Source organism: Moschus berezovskii, chromosome 6 (assembly GCF_049115385.1).
Source record: "Moschus berezovskii isolate FMDL1 chromosome 6, NW_MosBer_1.0, whole genome shotgun sequence".
Classification (NCBI taxonomy): Eukaryota; Metazoa; Chordata; class Mammalia; order Artiodactyla; family Moschidae; genus Moschus; species Moschus berezovskii.
Window position 1 is genome coordinate 28,079,450 of NC_142465.1, and position 17,227 is coordinate 28,096,676.

The following is a 17,227-nucleotide window of genomic DNA, read 5'->3' on the forward strand; positions in this document are numbered from 1 at the left end:
CTACATAAGTAAGCTCCAACAAGGAGATGGGGAATTTAGTGGATGGGAACATGTGGGATTACATGGAAGCCTAGGAAGAGGAGAGGTGGTTGCCTGCACAGACTCTGGATCCAGGTAGACAGGGACCATAGCTGCCATTTCCCAGTTGTGTGGCCTTGGGCAAATTATTTAACCTTTCTGTGCTTGTTTACCTAGAAGTATTGATCCTTTTTGCTTCATAGGATTTTTGTCTGGATTAATGACTTGATATGTATAGGATATGAACACTTCCTGACCAAGAGTAAACACTGTGTATGTATCTACTCCATCACTGTCGTGATTTTTCGTAGTAATAGGCTGGGGCTCTCTGATGTGGGGGCCAGTGGGCTTCCCAGATGGCACTAATGGTAAAGAACCCACCTGCCAATGCAGGAGACATAAGAGACCCAGGTTCGACTCCTGGGTCAGGAAGATCCCCTGGAGAAGGGCGTGGCAACCCCCTCCAGTATATTTGCCTGAGGAATCCCAGGGACAGAGGAGCCTGGCGGACTCCATACAGCCCACTGGGTTGTACAGAGTCGGACACCACTGAGCAACTGAGCATAATGTGGAGTGGGGAGAAGGTTCTGCACTCACAGCAGCGAAAATGTGCTCAGCCGCGTAAAGTGTGAAGGATCCTCATTCGAAGGTTTCATTGTCAGCCTGACTTAGGGTGGCAGCTTCCCTCAGTCCTACTACCAGATGACCACCTCGGCTTCCTCCAACACCTGTCCCTCTCCCTCTCCACCTGAATGTGCCACAGCCTGACCTGATCCCCACTCTGCCTCCCAATAGCATTTAACCTGCATAGATGGAGAAGCCTGGTAGGCTACAGTCCACAGGGTCGCAAAGAGTCGGACACGACTGAGCGACTGAACAGAACAGAACAGAACAGAACTACCAACTGGCAACAGCTTTCTATATTATTTAGTTCAATTGACCAGGAAATAGAATGGGGCCCCACCTATCCTTTGACTCCACATTATGAGCCCAAGTTCAGGGTAGGGCTCTGTTGCTGTTGGGACAAATGCTAAGTCCTGGTTCTGTCAGAAGAAGGAAGACCATCATGTGATGGCCCCCGGTAGGTGGTATAGGCAGGTTACCTTGGAATGGAAAGGTGGGAGAACCACACCATGGTCACCACATTGACTACAGCGGCATGGAACCATCTCTACCTCCCTTCAGGCTTCATGACCCACCTCTGCCTTCCCTGAGGTAGGCACCTACGAGGTGGCACCGAGCTGATGATCACTGAGGGCTGCTCTGAGAACCCCCACAGTCTGCTGGGGGACAGTGTGTAGGCATCATGGATCTAACCTGTTTGTGGTAGCAGGGACATGGTGAAAAAAGTCACCGAGCTAAGTGTCAGTTGCTCAGTCGTGTCTGACTCTTTGTGACCCCATGGACTGTAGCCCACCAGGGATTCTCCAGGCAAGAATACTGGAGTGGATTGCATTTCCTTCCCCAGGGGATCTTCCTGACCCAGGGACCAAACCCAGGCCTCCTGCACTGCAGGCAGATTCTTTACCAGCTGAGCCACTAGGGGGGCTTCCTAGGGGCATGGTAGTGGTTAAGATTTTTTATCAGTTATGCTCATAGTTTTTGTTAGCATTTTCATCAAGATGGAAAATTAATACTAATTTATATAGTGTCAGAAAACCAAAGAGAATTGTGATTTGTTTTACAGTTTCCAAAGTTGGTGGGTTTGACTGTCTGATCAATAGTTACACTTAGTGTCTCCTCAGAGGAGTCACAAAGGGGATTTGACCCCAGTAATCCCCACTCCACTACTCTGGCCAGCGCGTTTCTGCAGAAGTCAGCAAACTTTTTCTGTTAAGATTGTCAATATCGGAGGCTTTGCAGGCCACATGCAGTCTCTGCTGCAATTGCTCGACTGCCAGTGAAGTGTGACAGCAACCAGAGACAATGCATAAATGAACACTCATGGCGATGTTCCAATAAAACTTTATGGACATGGACATTTGAATTTCATGTATAATTTTCACTTGCCATAAAATATTATTCTTTAGATTGTTTCAGCCATGGAAAAAATGTAAAAGCTATTCTTGGCTTGGGAGGGGGGCGCATTGCAAAAAGCAGGCAGCTTGCTAGATTTGGTCCACAGCTGGTAGTTTATCCACCCCTGCTGTAATGGAACGGGTGAGAGTAGAACAAACCTGTGCATTGCCCTAAGACAGCCTATGAAATTTAGCAAAAAGGTGATGTGGAAACCCCACGAAGACGTGCCAAGCTCAGCGTGGGAGGACCTGGGCGGCTTTAGAGAGGTGATACTGGAGCTGTGTCTGGAAGCCACGCAGAAGAGGCAGAAAGGGAGTTCCAGAGAGAAGGCACAGCTTGTGCGCAAGCGGGAAGTTGAATAAGCTTGTGAACCGCAGGTAGCTCACCCTGTCTGGGGAGTGTCCAGAAATGAGCATGCAGGGCCAGATGGCGAAGGGTTTAATGAGACTGGCCACGATGGCTGGATTTTATCCTGATGGTCAGTCGTTTTCAGGCTTTACAAACCAGGTTTCTAAATCTTAAACCAGAAGCTCAGTGTGAGAGAAAGGCTAACAAATCATCTTTGACCTGCTGTTCTGGGTGAGGCCATTGCCAAGTGCTGAGGCTCAGGGTGAAGCAGGGTGAGGGGAAACTCCCAGAATCCTGCAACTCAGCCTTCCCCCACCCCTTGCTGGTCCCTGCTGCTGCTGCTGCTGCTAAGTCGCTTCAGTCATGTCCGACTCTGTGCGACCCCATAGACGGCAGCCAACCAGGCTCCGCTGTCCCTGGGATTCTCCAGGCAAGAACACTACAGTGGGTTGCCATTTCCTTCTCCAATGTGTGAAAGTGAAAAGTGAAAGTGAAGTTGCTCAGTCGTGTCCGACTAGTAGCGACCCCGTGGACTGCAGCCCACCAGGCTTCTCTGTCCATGCGATTTTCTAGGCAAGAGTACTGGAGTGGCTTGCCATTGCCTTCTCCGTGCTGGTCCCTGCAGCATCTCAAAGGAACTTTTAGGACTCTGCTGAGCAGGGTGGGAAAGCTGTGGCTGTTGGAGGACTAAAGCAGGGCTCTAAGTAGACATGATCTGATTGTGTTCTAGTGTGATCATTCAGAAGAATGAATGGAGACGAGAGGCAAAACTGCTGATTAGAAGGACAGTCACTAGTTCAATCAAATACTTCTTGAGTCCCTACTCTGTGTCAAGCACTGTGTGAAATATTTCTATCAGTAATGAATAGAGTAGACAATAAATAGGCAGAAAATAAAGAGCGGCTTTTTGCAGTAAAATGATAGCTAGCCCTTTTAAAGCATTCACTTTGCACCAAGTATTGTTCTAAGTAAACACTTTACCATTATTAACTCATTTAACCCTCACCCCAGCCTTGTGAGATGGGTAATGTGATTTCCATTTTACAGATGAGGAAACTGAGGCCCAGGCTGAGACTGGGGCTACGTGAAGGAAAAAGCTGAGGGTATAATACAGCCATGTTATTTGAGCTGTTGGGGAAAGTTCTTTTTAAGGAAGTTAAGTCTACCCCAGGAAGATGAGAAAGGATAGTTGTAGGCGTCTCTCACGGAGTGGGGAGCAGTGCAAGGCTTCAAAAGGGGAAATGACTTGGTCATTTTGAAGAACAAAAGGCTAGTGTGGTTGGTTTAGGGAGGTGGAGGGGGGAGAGTGTCGGGGAAGAGAGCAGTAGCCGACCCCACAGGCCTGGCAGGCTGTGGGAAGGAGGTTTTATATGTATATATATATATATTTTTTTTTCCCTCAAAGCTTAGAAGAGCCTTTGAAGGGAAGTAAAATGATTGGATTTGAATTCCTAAATAATGGCTGCCCTGTGGGTCATGGATGAGAGATGGGCCCCAGAAAAGGCAAGAGGCTTCTTAAGTAGTCCAGGCGAGAAATGATGTCACCTTGGTCTAGAGTGGAGGCCACAGTGAATGTGCAGGGAGACGGATCACGTGGGCTGCAGTAATCCAGGTGAGCCTGGTGGAGACCTCAACTGAGGTGGCAGTGTGGGCAAAGACGAGGGATTAAATGAAATAGCTTTTTAAGATGTTGAATTGAGAGGTTAGCTTCATTGTCATAGATTTTAGATATCTTTGAGGCCTCCCTGCCAGAAAGGGCAACTAAACATTCAGTTGGCCATGAAGTGAGGCCAACTCTGTCAGCCTCCAATGGAGAGCCTGCCGTGTGCCAGGCTCTTGTTGGGCTCAATGTGGCGATGGTGCCAAAGGGGAGTAGCCAGGGGTGTCTCATCGGTGCTTCCTAGGCATCGAGAATGCCACCTACTGTACAGCGGGCCCTCAATAAATAGTTGAACTGAAAAGAAGGTGCTCTCCATCTGGTGGAGAAGATGTGATTACAGCTTATAGAGGTAAGAGCTTCCAAGAGAAGCCCAGGACCCCGGAGCTGTGTTTATAGGAAGAATAAAAGCCAGGTAGCCAAGTGATTCATGGGGTCGCGGAGAGTCGGACACGACTGAGCGACTGAACTGAACTGAACTGAACTGAGCCAAGAGGGAAGGGCATTTCTCTGTGACTCCCTCACCAGTGAGGCCCGATTCCTGGTCTTTCCCTCCAGCCTGGTCTTGGAAGCGTCCACTTGGGAAGCATGTTCTCTAACTCATCAGCTGTTCCTAATTAGTGCACACTGACATCCTCCTGAGGCCCCTTTTCCCTCGGTGATCAATTTCGGAAATGGATTCCAAGTGCTGGCCCTCGCTTCTCTGAGGCATCCGCAGGCCTGGGACACCCAGAGCAGCTGGGAGCTGTAGGTGTCACCCAGCCTCCGTCTCCTGGGCCTAGCAACGTCTCCGTGCCCCTCCATGCGGGGGTCCTCACCCCGTGGGGCCCTTGTGCTGTGGACCTCCGGGGAAGCCTGTAGATCCTTCCCCATGGTTTTAAACACACGAAAAAAGAGAGAGCTGCAAAATGAACCAATTATATTGATCTACAGATATATCCAAATGTTTTTTTCCAATTTGAGATAGAGTAATATATCTTAACACATTGAATAGTGAGACCTAACAGCAGTAACTACCATCATTTCCAAGCAGAGATGAGCACAAATGATATTTTGAGATACCTGCAACAACTATAAAATGACGTGAAAATATCTGACTTCTTTTGATGACAAAGTCACAGGTTCAGTTAATATGACTGTGTCCTGCATTAATAATTAAAGGAAATTCTAAATTTCGGTCAGAGTTCACAACACAGGATTATTTTTTCTCATCCAGTTTCGTGAATTCCCTGAATTCTTTGCAGGAACTGGATGTCAGTGGAGCCCATACTCCAAACACTCGTTCTCTTACTGTGTGTGTCAGAAAACCAATGGCAAAATGTTGCATTTTGTTTTAGAATTCATTTGATTGGCTCATTTTGACAGTAGGGGGTTTAATCCCATCTGTATTTTACAGGTCAAGCACTTGGCCAAGAGCCAAAAGCTTCATAAATGGACTGGATGGAGCAGGTGGGTGGGTGGAGAATCCTCAGAAAGGTTAAATGACTGCTTAGAGACAGCTCATAAGCAATAGAGCTTAAACTTAAACCCAAGTGTTTTTTTTTTTTTTTTTTTACCCTGAATCTCCTGTTCTTTCTACTTATCCATGCTGCTACTATGGTATTTCTAAAGTTAGCCCAATGTTCATGAATTATGCTGTTCTAATCATGGGGAAAGAACAGGGCTATTATTCTTTGCTTTGGTTAGAGGATACCAAAATACTTAAATGTATTTTGTTTAGTTCCTAGAGCCTCATTTTAGGTACACCAAGTCTGTAGACTATCTATAGACAGAGATGGCAAAAGACCCAGAAACTCTCCTCCAAGCATCAATGAACTATGGATATGAATGTATTGGATGGGCCAAAAAGTTCATTCAGATTTTTCATGTTACAAGAAAACTTGGTGAACTTTTTGACCAACCCAGTACATGGAAGCAGGTGCTGAGGTGTAGTTTGGTGGTGTTTCCCCAGGCAGAACCAAGGCCCAGTGCTTGCAGGGAACAAATTTTACTTCAAGAGAAGAACTTTGTAATGATTAGACCTATTTAGCAATGTACCAGGGTTGCCTGGCTAGATATTGACTGAAAGCATTCAAACATTGATCCATGTATTTATTTATTCATTCAATAAATGATTATCGACAGCTTGCTAGATGCTGAGGTATAGAGTAAGATAAGCTATTGTAGAGCTTAGAGTCTACTGGGAGACAGACATTGAATTAAAAAATTTAAGCAATATAATTATTTTCAAGAAAACAAATGGAATGTTAAAATTAAAAATAACAACTGGCATAGGGATAGGAAGATCTATAGTCATGCGACCATAAGGAGGTGACATTGAACTTGAAATCTGAAAGTTGTTTTGCAGAAAAACCAGCCTGCAAGACGTGAAGAGAGGGGAACTAGAAGAAATAGAACGTGCCAAGGCCCTGAGGCAGAAAGATGGGGACATGTTAAAGGGTCTGAAGGAAGGACGCTGGGGGAACTGAAGCAGAGTGAAGGAAAAGAGTCATGCGACGAGGGTTGAGTTTTAAGAAGTAAGCAGGGACCAGACCAGGTGGGACCCGGGAAGGCGTTTGGATTTAATGCTAAATGTGATGGTAGGCCACTGAAGAACTTTAGGCAATGAAGGAACATAGCCTATTTTATATTTTAAAGGCTCACTCTGACGACTGGATAGAGAATAAATTATAGGTTGAAAGAGAGAGACAGGGAGGCTCTTGCAGTAGTTCAGGAGGGAGATGATGGGTAGGGACCATGGAGATGGAGAAAAAGTGAAAGTGAAGTCGCTCAGTCGTGTCCGCCTCTTTGCGACCCCATGGACTGTAGAGTACCAGGCTCCTCCGTCCATGGGGTTCTCCAGGCAAGAATACTGGAGTGGGTTGCAATTTAAGATAGACTTAAGACTGGGAGATTCAGCTGAGATTTTTCATGTATTGGGTGTGGAGAGTGATGGAGGAGGGTGAGGAGCTGAGGGTGGATGGTGGTACCATTCACCTTGATGGAGAGGAGGAGTTGGGTTGGAAGGAAGAAGTGTCTGGAATAACCATTTTGCAGCAACTCTGAAACCTTATGACCGATTCCACTGGTTCTCAAAGAAGATGATGCCACTTATTTAGAAGGTATTTAGCAATTTGGGAGAGGGAGCTTTTGCAATAGTCAAAATGAGGAGTGAGGGCAGTATTGGTATAACATGGGCAGGTGTCAGGGATGCTAAAAACCTCGCATCATGGAGGCCAGCCCCCACAGTGAAGAAATATCCTATTTAGAATGCCATGGAAAACGTTATTGGATTGTGTCTCTTCCAACTCTAAGAATCTAGGAAAATGCATTTGTTTGCACTGTCAGTCACTCAGAAACTTTTGTGAATTGTTTGAGTCGGGTTGTCTTTTCATAGATAATTGACTGAAAGTAATCAAATGGAAAGGACAGAGATTTAGATGGGGGTAGTGCACAAAACAGGAATAAAGAAGGATAAACCTGGGATAGTGAGACGTTGGCTGTAGGTAGGGCTGGAGCCTGGTGACTCAGATGGTAAAGAACCTGCCTGCAATGCAGGAAACCTGGGTTAAATCCCTAGGTCAGGAAGATCCTTGGGAGAAGGGAATGGCAACCCAAACCTGTATTCTTGCCTAGAGAGGAGCCTGGTGGGCTACAGTCCATGGGGTCACGAAGAGTCGAATATGACTGAACGACTAACACTACAAGGGCTGCAGGGCAGGAGGTCTCTGGGCCCTTAGAGGGAGGGAAGCAGGTGGATATGAAATATCCAAGTGTGTCCCTAAACTTCCCTTCTTTATTCCTCCTGCGCACTTTGAACTTTTCCTTTGGATCCTTTGAGTTCAAAAGTAAAGTCTTCCTTCAGATGACCAGTTTAGTCGCTCAGTCGTGTCCAACTCTGCAACCCCATGGACTGCAGCACGCCGGGATTCTCGGTCCATCATCAGCTCCCGGAGCTTACTCACATCCATCGAGTCTGGATGCTATCCAACCATCTCATCCTCCGTCATCCCCTTCTCTTGCTGTCAATCTTTCCTAGCATCAGGGTCTTTTCCAGTGAGTCAGTTCTTCACATTAGGTGGTCAAAGTATTGGAGCTTCTGCATCAGTCCTTCCAATGAATATTCAGGACTGATTTCCTTTAGGATTGACTGGTTTGATCTCCTTGCAGTCCAAGGGACTCTCAAGAGTCTTCTCCAACACCACAGTTCAAAAAGCATCAATTGTTTGATGCTCAGCTTTCTTTATGGTCCAACTCTTACATCCATACATGACTACTGGAAAAATCATAGCTTTGACTAGATGGACCTTTGTTGGCAAAGTAATGTCTGTGCTTTTTAATATGCTGTCTAGGCTTGTCATAGCTTTTCTTCCAAGGATCAAACATCTTTTAATTTCATGACTGCAGTCACCATCTGCAGTGATTTTGGAGCCCAAAAATAAAGTCTCTCACTCTTTCGATTGTTTCCCCATCTATCTGTCATGAAATGATGGGACCAGATGCCATGATCTTCGTTTTTGAATGTTGAGTTTTAAGCCAGCTTTTTCACTCTCCTCTTTCACTTTCATCAAGAGGTTCTTAAGTTCCTCTTCTCTTTCTGCCATGGGGTGGTGTCATCTGCGTATCTGAGGTTATTGATATTTCTCCCAGCAATCCTGATTCCAGCTTGTGCTTCATCCAGCCCAGCATTTCTCATGATGTACCCTGCATATAAGTTAAATAATCAGGGTGACAATATACAGCCTTGATGTACTCCTTTCCCAATTTGGAACCAGTCTGTTGTTCCATGTCTGGTTCTAACTGTTTCTTCCTGACCTGCATATAGGTTTCTCAAGAGGTAGGTCAGGTGGTCTGGTATTCCCATCTCTTTAAGAATTTTCCAGTTTGCTGTGATCCACACAGTCAAAGGCTTTGAAGTAGTCAATAAAGCAGAAGTGGATGTTTTTCTGGAACTCTCTTGCTTTTTTGATGATCCAGCAGATGTTGCCATTTGATCTCTGGTTCTTCTGCCTTTTCTAAATCCAGCTTGAATATCTGGAAATTCTCGGTTCACATACTGTTGAAGCCTCACGTGGAAAATTTTGAGCATTAATTTGCTAATGTGTAAGATGAGTGCAATTGTGCAGTAGTTTGAACATTCCTTGGCATTGCCTTTTTTTGGCATTGGAATGAAAACTGACCTTTTCTAGTCCTGTGGCCACTGCTGAGTTTTCCAAGTTTGCTGGCACATTGAGTGCAGCATTTTAACAGCATCATCTTTCAGGATTTGAAATAGATCAGCTGGAATTCCATCACCCCCACTAGCTCTCTAAAGAGCCTCTTGATGAAGGTGAAACAGGAGAGTGAAAAAGCTGGCTTAAAACTCACTATCCCTATCTAACATGGGTAAATAGTTGTTCTTTCCATTCTCTAACTTGATGAACATAGTTTTCCAATTGTTTTCACATGCGTGATCTCATTTGGGCTTCACAACAATGCTAATAGGCAGGACATATGTGTATTATTGCGTCCATTTTACAGATTCAGTTGTTGCGGTTTGGGGGCTTGCCCAAATCAAGCAGCAGGTCAGAGATAGAGCAGGGCCAGATCTTGGGCATAGGGCCTACTGAGGTTTCCTAACTGCAGGTGGGTCCCTGGGTAAGTAATGATGAAGAAACTACTTCAGGTGAGTATATGCCAATGAAGAGCAGAGTACAATATTTACTGCCAGAGAGGCATTGGGCTTCCCAGGTGTAGCTCAGCAGTGAAGAATCTGCCTGCCAGTGCAGGAGACGCAGGAGACATGTGTTCAATCCCTGGGTCAGGATCATTCTCAGAGGAAGAGATGGCAACCCACTCCAGTATTCTTGCCTGGAGAATCCCATGGACAGAGAAGCCTGGTGGGCTACAGTCCATAGGATAGCAAAAGAGTCGGACACAACTGAGCATCTGAGCACAAGAAGTTCCTAGACAGCCATTTGTTTTTTGCCCTGGCCCCATAGGGAAAAACCAAAATAAGAGAATCTTTTCAGCACTGTGGGGATTAAAGACTTGACTTTTTCTGTTTCCCCAACAGTTGAGAGACCACGTTTGAGTGCATTTCCTCCAGCTGTTCCCATAATAACTGCAGCAGGGCTGTGAGCATCCCGCGTGATTCTCACTGAGTCAGATCGTCTTCCACGTGGTAGGGGCAGGGCCCCGTGGTACTTAAGTCCAGAGTGTACTGTTCACATCCTAGAAGACAGGCTCGTGTCCCCTGGAGTTGGGCAGTGCACACTGGAGGATGTTTATGGTCCTTGAAAGATTATACGAAGGAGCTACAAGGTCAAGCTGTTTCCCTCATGATATGCCCAGTATTTCCTGAATATGCTCACACACACACTCCTTCCCAGTAGCCTTGGTCCCACTTTGGTGTGTCACGCCCAGGCACTCTCTTTTTCAGCCCAAACATCATTTGAGACAAACCAAAAAATGTTTCCCTCTGAGAGCAGGCTCAAGTGTGGGCGGGACGTGTGGTTAGACATGGCGCGAAGGAGACACACAGTGACAACTCTGAGGGACCCAAGAAAGCCCAAAGGGGAGACAAGGTTTAGAGCTAATTCAAGATTGGATTTTGTCATGAAAAGCAGAACTGGCAAAAGCATCATTACACGGCATTAACCTTGTTACACACAGAAGAACAAGCAGAGGCTGGGATTCAGAAATAAATTACACATAATAAACTAGACAGAATAGGCCGCAACATTACCGATTATGCCCTAAGGGGGAGAGAAGGGTAAGATAGAAAATAGACCAAAAAAAAAAAAAAAAAAAACCCACGAAAGTGAAAATTATCTCTGGACACGGGGGGCCACAGCATTATTTCTCCCCTTTTTCTACTTGACTCCCCAGGTATTAATTTCACTTTTGTGAGCAAATTTCTCTGGAGTCTGTCTGTCTTTTGTTTTCATTTGCTGAAATGAGCAAAAGAAAGCCATTCAGAGGGTTCTTTTTTCCATTCACAGGGACCTGTCCATTTCTGTGTGTTTCCAACACAAAAGAAGCCATTTCCATTTAGCAGGAGCAGCCCTTCAAGTTTACATGAAGTCCAAGCCCGCTTTTTCCTATTTTCTTCCAGACTCGCTGTTGTAATTGGCTGCACAATCCTGACTATGGCCAGGGTTCTCCAGGGTGAGAGGGTAACACTTGAATAGTTCTGATCCCTCATGACAGAGGAAAACCTAGAGTCTAGTGCCATGTCCAACAGTCATGACTCTCATTTCTTACACAGGGACTTCTTTTGGGTTACAAGTAATGGAAAACCCAATCAAATAGCAGCTTAAACCATGACATCTATTGTTATTAAAAAGTTTAAAGGTTGGAAGTCTGTGCTCAGTGGTGTCCTCAAGAATCGAGTGTCTCTTACCCTTCCCCTGCACCAATCTGTTGGTTTTCATCTCCCATCTTGAATTCATGGAAGCGAAATGGCTGCCACCTCTCTGCATGGATAGCCTCACATCAGAGTCCAAAGGGAGGAAGTGTGGGAAGAGGAACAAAGGGCTTTCCGCAACAGCCTTCTCTTAGCAAGGAGGAAGCTCATTCCCGGAAGTGCCTCTAGAGGACTTCTGGCATCTCACTGGTCCGGATTGGACCACATGGCCACCTCTAGCTCTAAGGGTAGGAAAGTGAGGAGCCAGGCAACAGAGAATGGGATAGCCATGAAGCTTGGGCCAATCATAGTTTTCCCAGGCTTGGGTTTATTGTGACCTGAACAAAATTAGGGTTTCATGGCAAAGGAGGAGATGGGCTTAACTGCCACGGGCATGGCAGCAATTGTTTTGTGTCCTAAATAAGGTAATGATAGCAGACATGGGTCGTAAGTTTTCACATGCCAGACTTTACTCAGTTTCCTGAGACTTGCGTCCTAACTCAGTCCTCGTGACAAGTCCATGGCACAGATTCCTCTTAATAGTCACTTCTGTTGTAGGAAAACGACAGAGGAAGAAATCGAGTCACAGAGAGGCTACGTAATGTGTACAGAATTACTTAGAAAGTGGCAGAGCCATGATGGAAAGCCTGTCTCACCACCCTACGGGAATCTTACTCGTTGGAGTATTATAAAATACGCCACGAAAACACAGTAAATGCATGTTCCCACTTTTCTGGTGGCTCAGTCAGTAAGGAATCTGCCTGCCAATGCAGGAGACATGGGTTCGATCCCTGGGTCAGGAAGATCACCTGGAGATGGAAACGGCTACCCACTCCAGTATACTTGCCTGGGGAATCCCATGGACAGGAACCTGGTGGGCTCCAGTCCATAGGGTTGCAGAGTCAGACATGACTTAGCAACTAAATCACCATCAATAACAATAGCAGCTGGCATGTATTAACATGTTGTTATTATCACAGTCATTATTCTCTCTCCTTCATAACTACCCTACCAATCAGGTACTATTGGCCTTATTTACAGCTGAGAAAACCAGTTTCCGACAGGGTTCCATGAATTGCCCAGATCACCCAGTGGATGAGAACCACACTCGAATCGTAAACCTAACCTCTCTGACCCCTAGTCCCAGGTGGTTTTTTCTGTGCCACCAGCTCTCAAGTTCTGGGAACGTTGATTTAATGGCCATGCTAGTTACCTGTGCTATTGATCCAGGACTTAATTTGGAAAAATGCAATTATTGAGAAACATTCAGAAGTCGGGGAAAGATGTTAGAGAAGATGAAACAGTAATTTAGAAGCAATTTTCTCCCTATTCCTTTTCAGCTTTTGAGCCACTTCTGGGTTTTTTGGAGTCAATCTTTCACAGAGTATTTCATCCCACCTCAGCAAATGCTAACTGTGATATCATGGTTCTTGGCTAATCTGAATCACTGCAGTTATTAAGCTCCTACTGTATACTAGATATGGGCTTCCCTTGCAGCTCAGGTGGTAAAGAATCTGCCTGCAAGGCAGGAGACCTGGATTCAATTCCTGGGTCAGGAAGATCCCTTGAAAAAGAAAATGGCAACCCACTCCAGTGTTCTTGCCTGGACCCCATGGACAGAGGAGCCTGGCAGACTACAGTCCATGTGGTGGTAAGAGTTGAACATGACTTCCATTGTCTCATTTGGCCCTTGTGGACGGATAATCAACAATCCACAGTCATTACTCTGTCTGTATCATAGGAGGAGGGAGAATGGAGTCCTCCAGCCAAAAAGAGCAGTGTAAGAACATTCCAGATGCTCAGACAAAGATGACATCCAGTTCTCTGAGTGAAGCACTTCTGAGATGCTCAAATATTTAACAAAAATAAGAAGTGTGTTCAGCTGATCTTAAGTTTGAACAATTCTGGTTTTATTTTAAAGCAAGATGTGTGGTGTGGTTTTATTTTTTTTTAAATCTAAAGGTCACCAGTTTTTCTTTTTCTACTCATAGTCACGAGGGATCCTTATCTAAACAGTGATCTATTGTTCTGATTTTAGACTCATAGAGATTTTTTTTTCTCAACTTCATTTTCACAGGACAGTTCCTCATCTTCCCTGACGGTATGAGAAGTAATTTTTAACAGAAAAAAAAAATCTCTAATGAGCTTTCTAAAAATCTTCTTCAACCTACTTCACTATGGAATATTTTATGCAAATAAGTCACTTTCTCTTAGGTTATGACATCTCTTACTTGAAAAGAGATCACGGCATTGGAGAAACCCTTGCCAGCTTATCTTTTTCTCCCAGCGCAACTTCAACAAAGAAATATAGACAGTTCTTTAAAGGCTTCAGAAATCAATTTGGCCCATGAATCCATTTAGTTTAGATGTTAATGAAACTTGGTGGGTTTAAAAATAATGAATATTTAATAAGACATAAATTGAAATACATAAACACTGTTGGCTATAATATAATGAAGTTAATAAGTCTCAGCCTCCCCCTACCCCTCTCCCCCTGCCCCAAATGGAGTGGTTTTAGGAGTTGCCCTGATGCTTACAGAAGTTTGCGGGCTTTTCCATTGGCTGAAATGTAAATGTGCCTTTGCAAACCTGAGTACAGTTGGGAACTGAGCTCTGGCAGATAACGTATGCTATCACACTGTGTTCAGTAGTACAGAAGGCAACGACTCTTTCTAGCTCCATATCTTCCAGAGATTTGTATAACAAACTCCGTTTCCTGTTGTTGAAGGCAGGAAGCAGCGTGAAGCACTTCATGCCTTTAAACAAGAAAGAAAGACACTTGGGCGATGCAGTGTCTAGTCTGACTTAAAGAGGGGCTTTATTTAATGATTGGGAGTGAGCCTGTCATTATATGAGCTCAGAACCTCAGACCATTTAAATGCTTTCAGGTTCAGAGTTAGGTTTTTCATTTCTTCTTCAGGAACATCAGCACCAGGTCCAGTCCTTGTGCTTGGCTCCTCCTTAGCTCTGTGGCTTTCTCTTACCCACCATCCATGACTCTATCTTTCCCTCTTTACCCTCTGAATGACTTACTCCGTCTCTGGGCTAACACACTGCCGCCTTCTTATAAATCCAGATTCCTTCCTGTCTGCCATCACATCAAATAGGATGGTCCATCTCACATCTTAGGAAATGGCTTGTTTAACCTCACAGAAGCCAAACCCTCACCAAAATAAATTGTCACATGTTCCTGCAAATAGCCAAGTATAAGACTGTCTCCTTCCCAATTCAGTGGTGGGCTCGCTCTTGACAATAAAGTGGACCTCGGTTTCATATATCTGCTGGGGGGAGTGTTAAATGGATGGCTAGCTCACTGCTGGCAATCAATACATGTTAATACGCAGTAAACAAATGGCTTTCCACAGGCTGGGCAAGCACAGTGATTCTGCAGATAAAGGGGATAAAAGGTTGCTCCTGGGGATCTTGCCTAAACAAATGTATTGGGGGCTCCAGTAGGATCCTTCCCAAGTGGGCATGAGTGACATTTTATCATCATGAGAATTATCACTGTTAAAAATTATCTTTTTGTTTTTTAATTTGTACGTTTGTGTGCATGTTCAGAAAAACGAGGATGAACCTGAAAGAGTCGAACCAATCGCATCATCTACTTTGATCCATTCCGACCTGACATCCGTTTATGGCACCGTGGTAATGAACAGGACTGTTTTATTCTTGGGGACTGGAGATGGCCAGTTACTTAAGGTTGGTTCTCTGTGCCTTCTTCAATGTCGATTTTAATATTGATCCATTTTGTGCTTTTGGCTTTTTTTGGTTTATTTTTTATTGCTTCTGGTTTATGCACAAGACCATACCAACTGCTTTATGTACTGCTCAGAGAGCACCCCGTGCCATCCCTGAAATGGCCTGAAAGAAATTTCCGGAACTCTATTCATAATAACCTCCCGACCCATGAGTGAAAGTGACAGCCCCTTGCTTCCTGGGAACTTGTCAAGGCAGTTCCTTTCCTTACTCATAAGCTGCCTGGGTGAAGCATATGGGGGTCTGGCCCTATCCCATCCTTGATTCACCTTCCTAAGACTTTTAACCTTTCAATTCTGTCTCCTTTATGATGGAAATGTACAAAGCACCTGATTTCTCATAGCTTCAAAGAGAATTGTAGGGCTAAAAAGAAGAGAGAAAAAAGCAACCAGATGTTCCTTCTCCCCAGCCCACCTGCCACCCACATAGGGGGTTTGTTTTCTGCCCTTTGTACCCACACCCACCACAGAGAGGTTCGAGATCTGAAACCCTTTGAGACTCCCCTTGACTTTTATCTCTGAGGACACTTTTTCCGCTTGGTGGGTATACCTCTGCTCAAGTTGAGATTTTTATTCACTGGGGGAGAGGGGCAGTGGGAAGGAAGAGAAAAACTCAGATACTACATGACTCTGAAATCATATAGCGGTTATCTTATCAATTTCTTTAGTAAGCATTTATTGAGCACCTCCTGTGACCACCAACATTCATGGTTCAAAAGGGCACTGTTTCTTTCACCCTAGTCTGATTCTCCTTTGTCTCTCTGTAGCCAGTTAATTTGCTCCAATTCAAAATTAAATACTAACAGATTCGTTTTCTCAAAAGATTTCCCACTGACAACTAGCTGTGTGACTCGAGGTCAATCACCTAGTCTCCCTGAGCATCCATTTCCTCATCTGTAAAATGAGATTGTACTGGATGACCTAGGAAACCCCTTTTTCTTCTGTTGGTCGCTGATTCTTTCTGTGCAGTCATACCCCGCTGTAGCCAAACCTGCCTGCTGGCTGGCTTCCTCCAAATGCGCCTGTGTACTGCTCCCACAGCTTTGCTTATACTGTACGTCCTCCCTGGATTACTCTTGGTTTTTTTTCCCTCTGCTTTATTGAATCCTGAGTCTATGCTTTGGCTCAGCTCAAACTCTACCTCCTCTCTAAGCCCTCCAAAGACTGGAGTGTTCCCGTCTCTCCCTCATCTCCCGAAACACCTATTGTCTATATCATCCTTTTGGCTTGTTACAGATGTCTTGCTTGGATGCCTGACCTTTCCTCGTGTGTTTGCCTTGCCTTCCCAACTTGATTTTAAGCTTCCTGAGAAAGGAGGCCGGGAATTCCCACAGCCCGATACAGGGCTGAGTGCCTGGTAGATATTTGATTTAATCTGTTTTCTTTGGAGGAAACCCAGTAACATATGGGAGGGGGTTTGTTTGTATACACACTCTTTTAAAATATACATCGATCATCTTTCCTGTTGTTAGCTGTATTTCCTGGGGAAAGGTAACTCCCCACCCGTCCTTGTACACAAGTTGCTCAGCACCGTCTCAGTTTTGTCCGGCGGTGTCCGGAGCTACTGTGACATGGTCAGACTGATGAGACCCCTTCGCCTGGCAGAAGGAGTTTCCACCAGCCCTGACTGGGTCTCCTCACCAATTCTCTCCTCAGATGTGGGATATTTTTGACGAGTGTTTTGACAAGAACACCGTTTCCCCGAAGCTGAGCCAACCAAACTGTTAGATGGTAAACTGGAGGTGAAGGAACACGTGGCTATAAATAGTCCCGTGGGCCGGCCTGGTGTTGCCTGTGCTGTTTGCTCACCCCCGCAGTTCGTGTGCGCTGGCTGGCGCGTACCGATGTTGTGGTGCCTGAGGGGTGGCACTGAGCGGCAGCCTCAAGCTGCTGACGAGGAGACGGCTGACCCAAGCCTCACTTTCTTCGCATCTGTCCGGGCTTCACCTTCAAAAGCCGCACCTGTGGCCTTGCTTGTAGGGTTCCAGTAACAGGGGCAGGTCCTTTTCCGTTTCCCCGCTTCGTGCTCCTCACTCTACCTGCTCTGACTGACGCAGTCCT

At 45.4% G+C, this 17,227-nt stretch overlaps 1 protein-coding gene across 2 annotated transcripts in view; it reads left to right on the forward strand.

The window, feature by feature from the left end:
• Positions 1 to 17,227, forward strand: part of PLXNC1 (plexin C1) — a 155,095-nt gene that overhangs the window by 7,657 nt on the left and 130,211 nt on the right. For both annotated transcript variants that reach the window (XM_055395469.2, XM_055395470.2), the window contains exon 2: positions 14,970 to 15,110. In XM_055395469.2, coding sequence (XP_055251444.2) covers positions 14,970 to 15,110 — 141 coding nt within the window. The remainder of the gene's footprint in view (positions 1 to 14,969; positions 15,111 to 17,227) is intronic.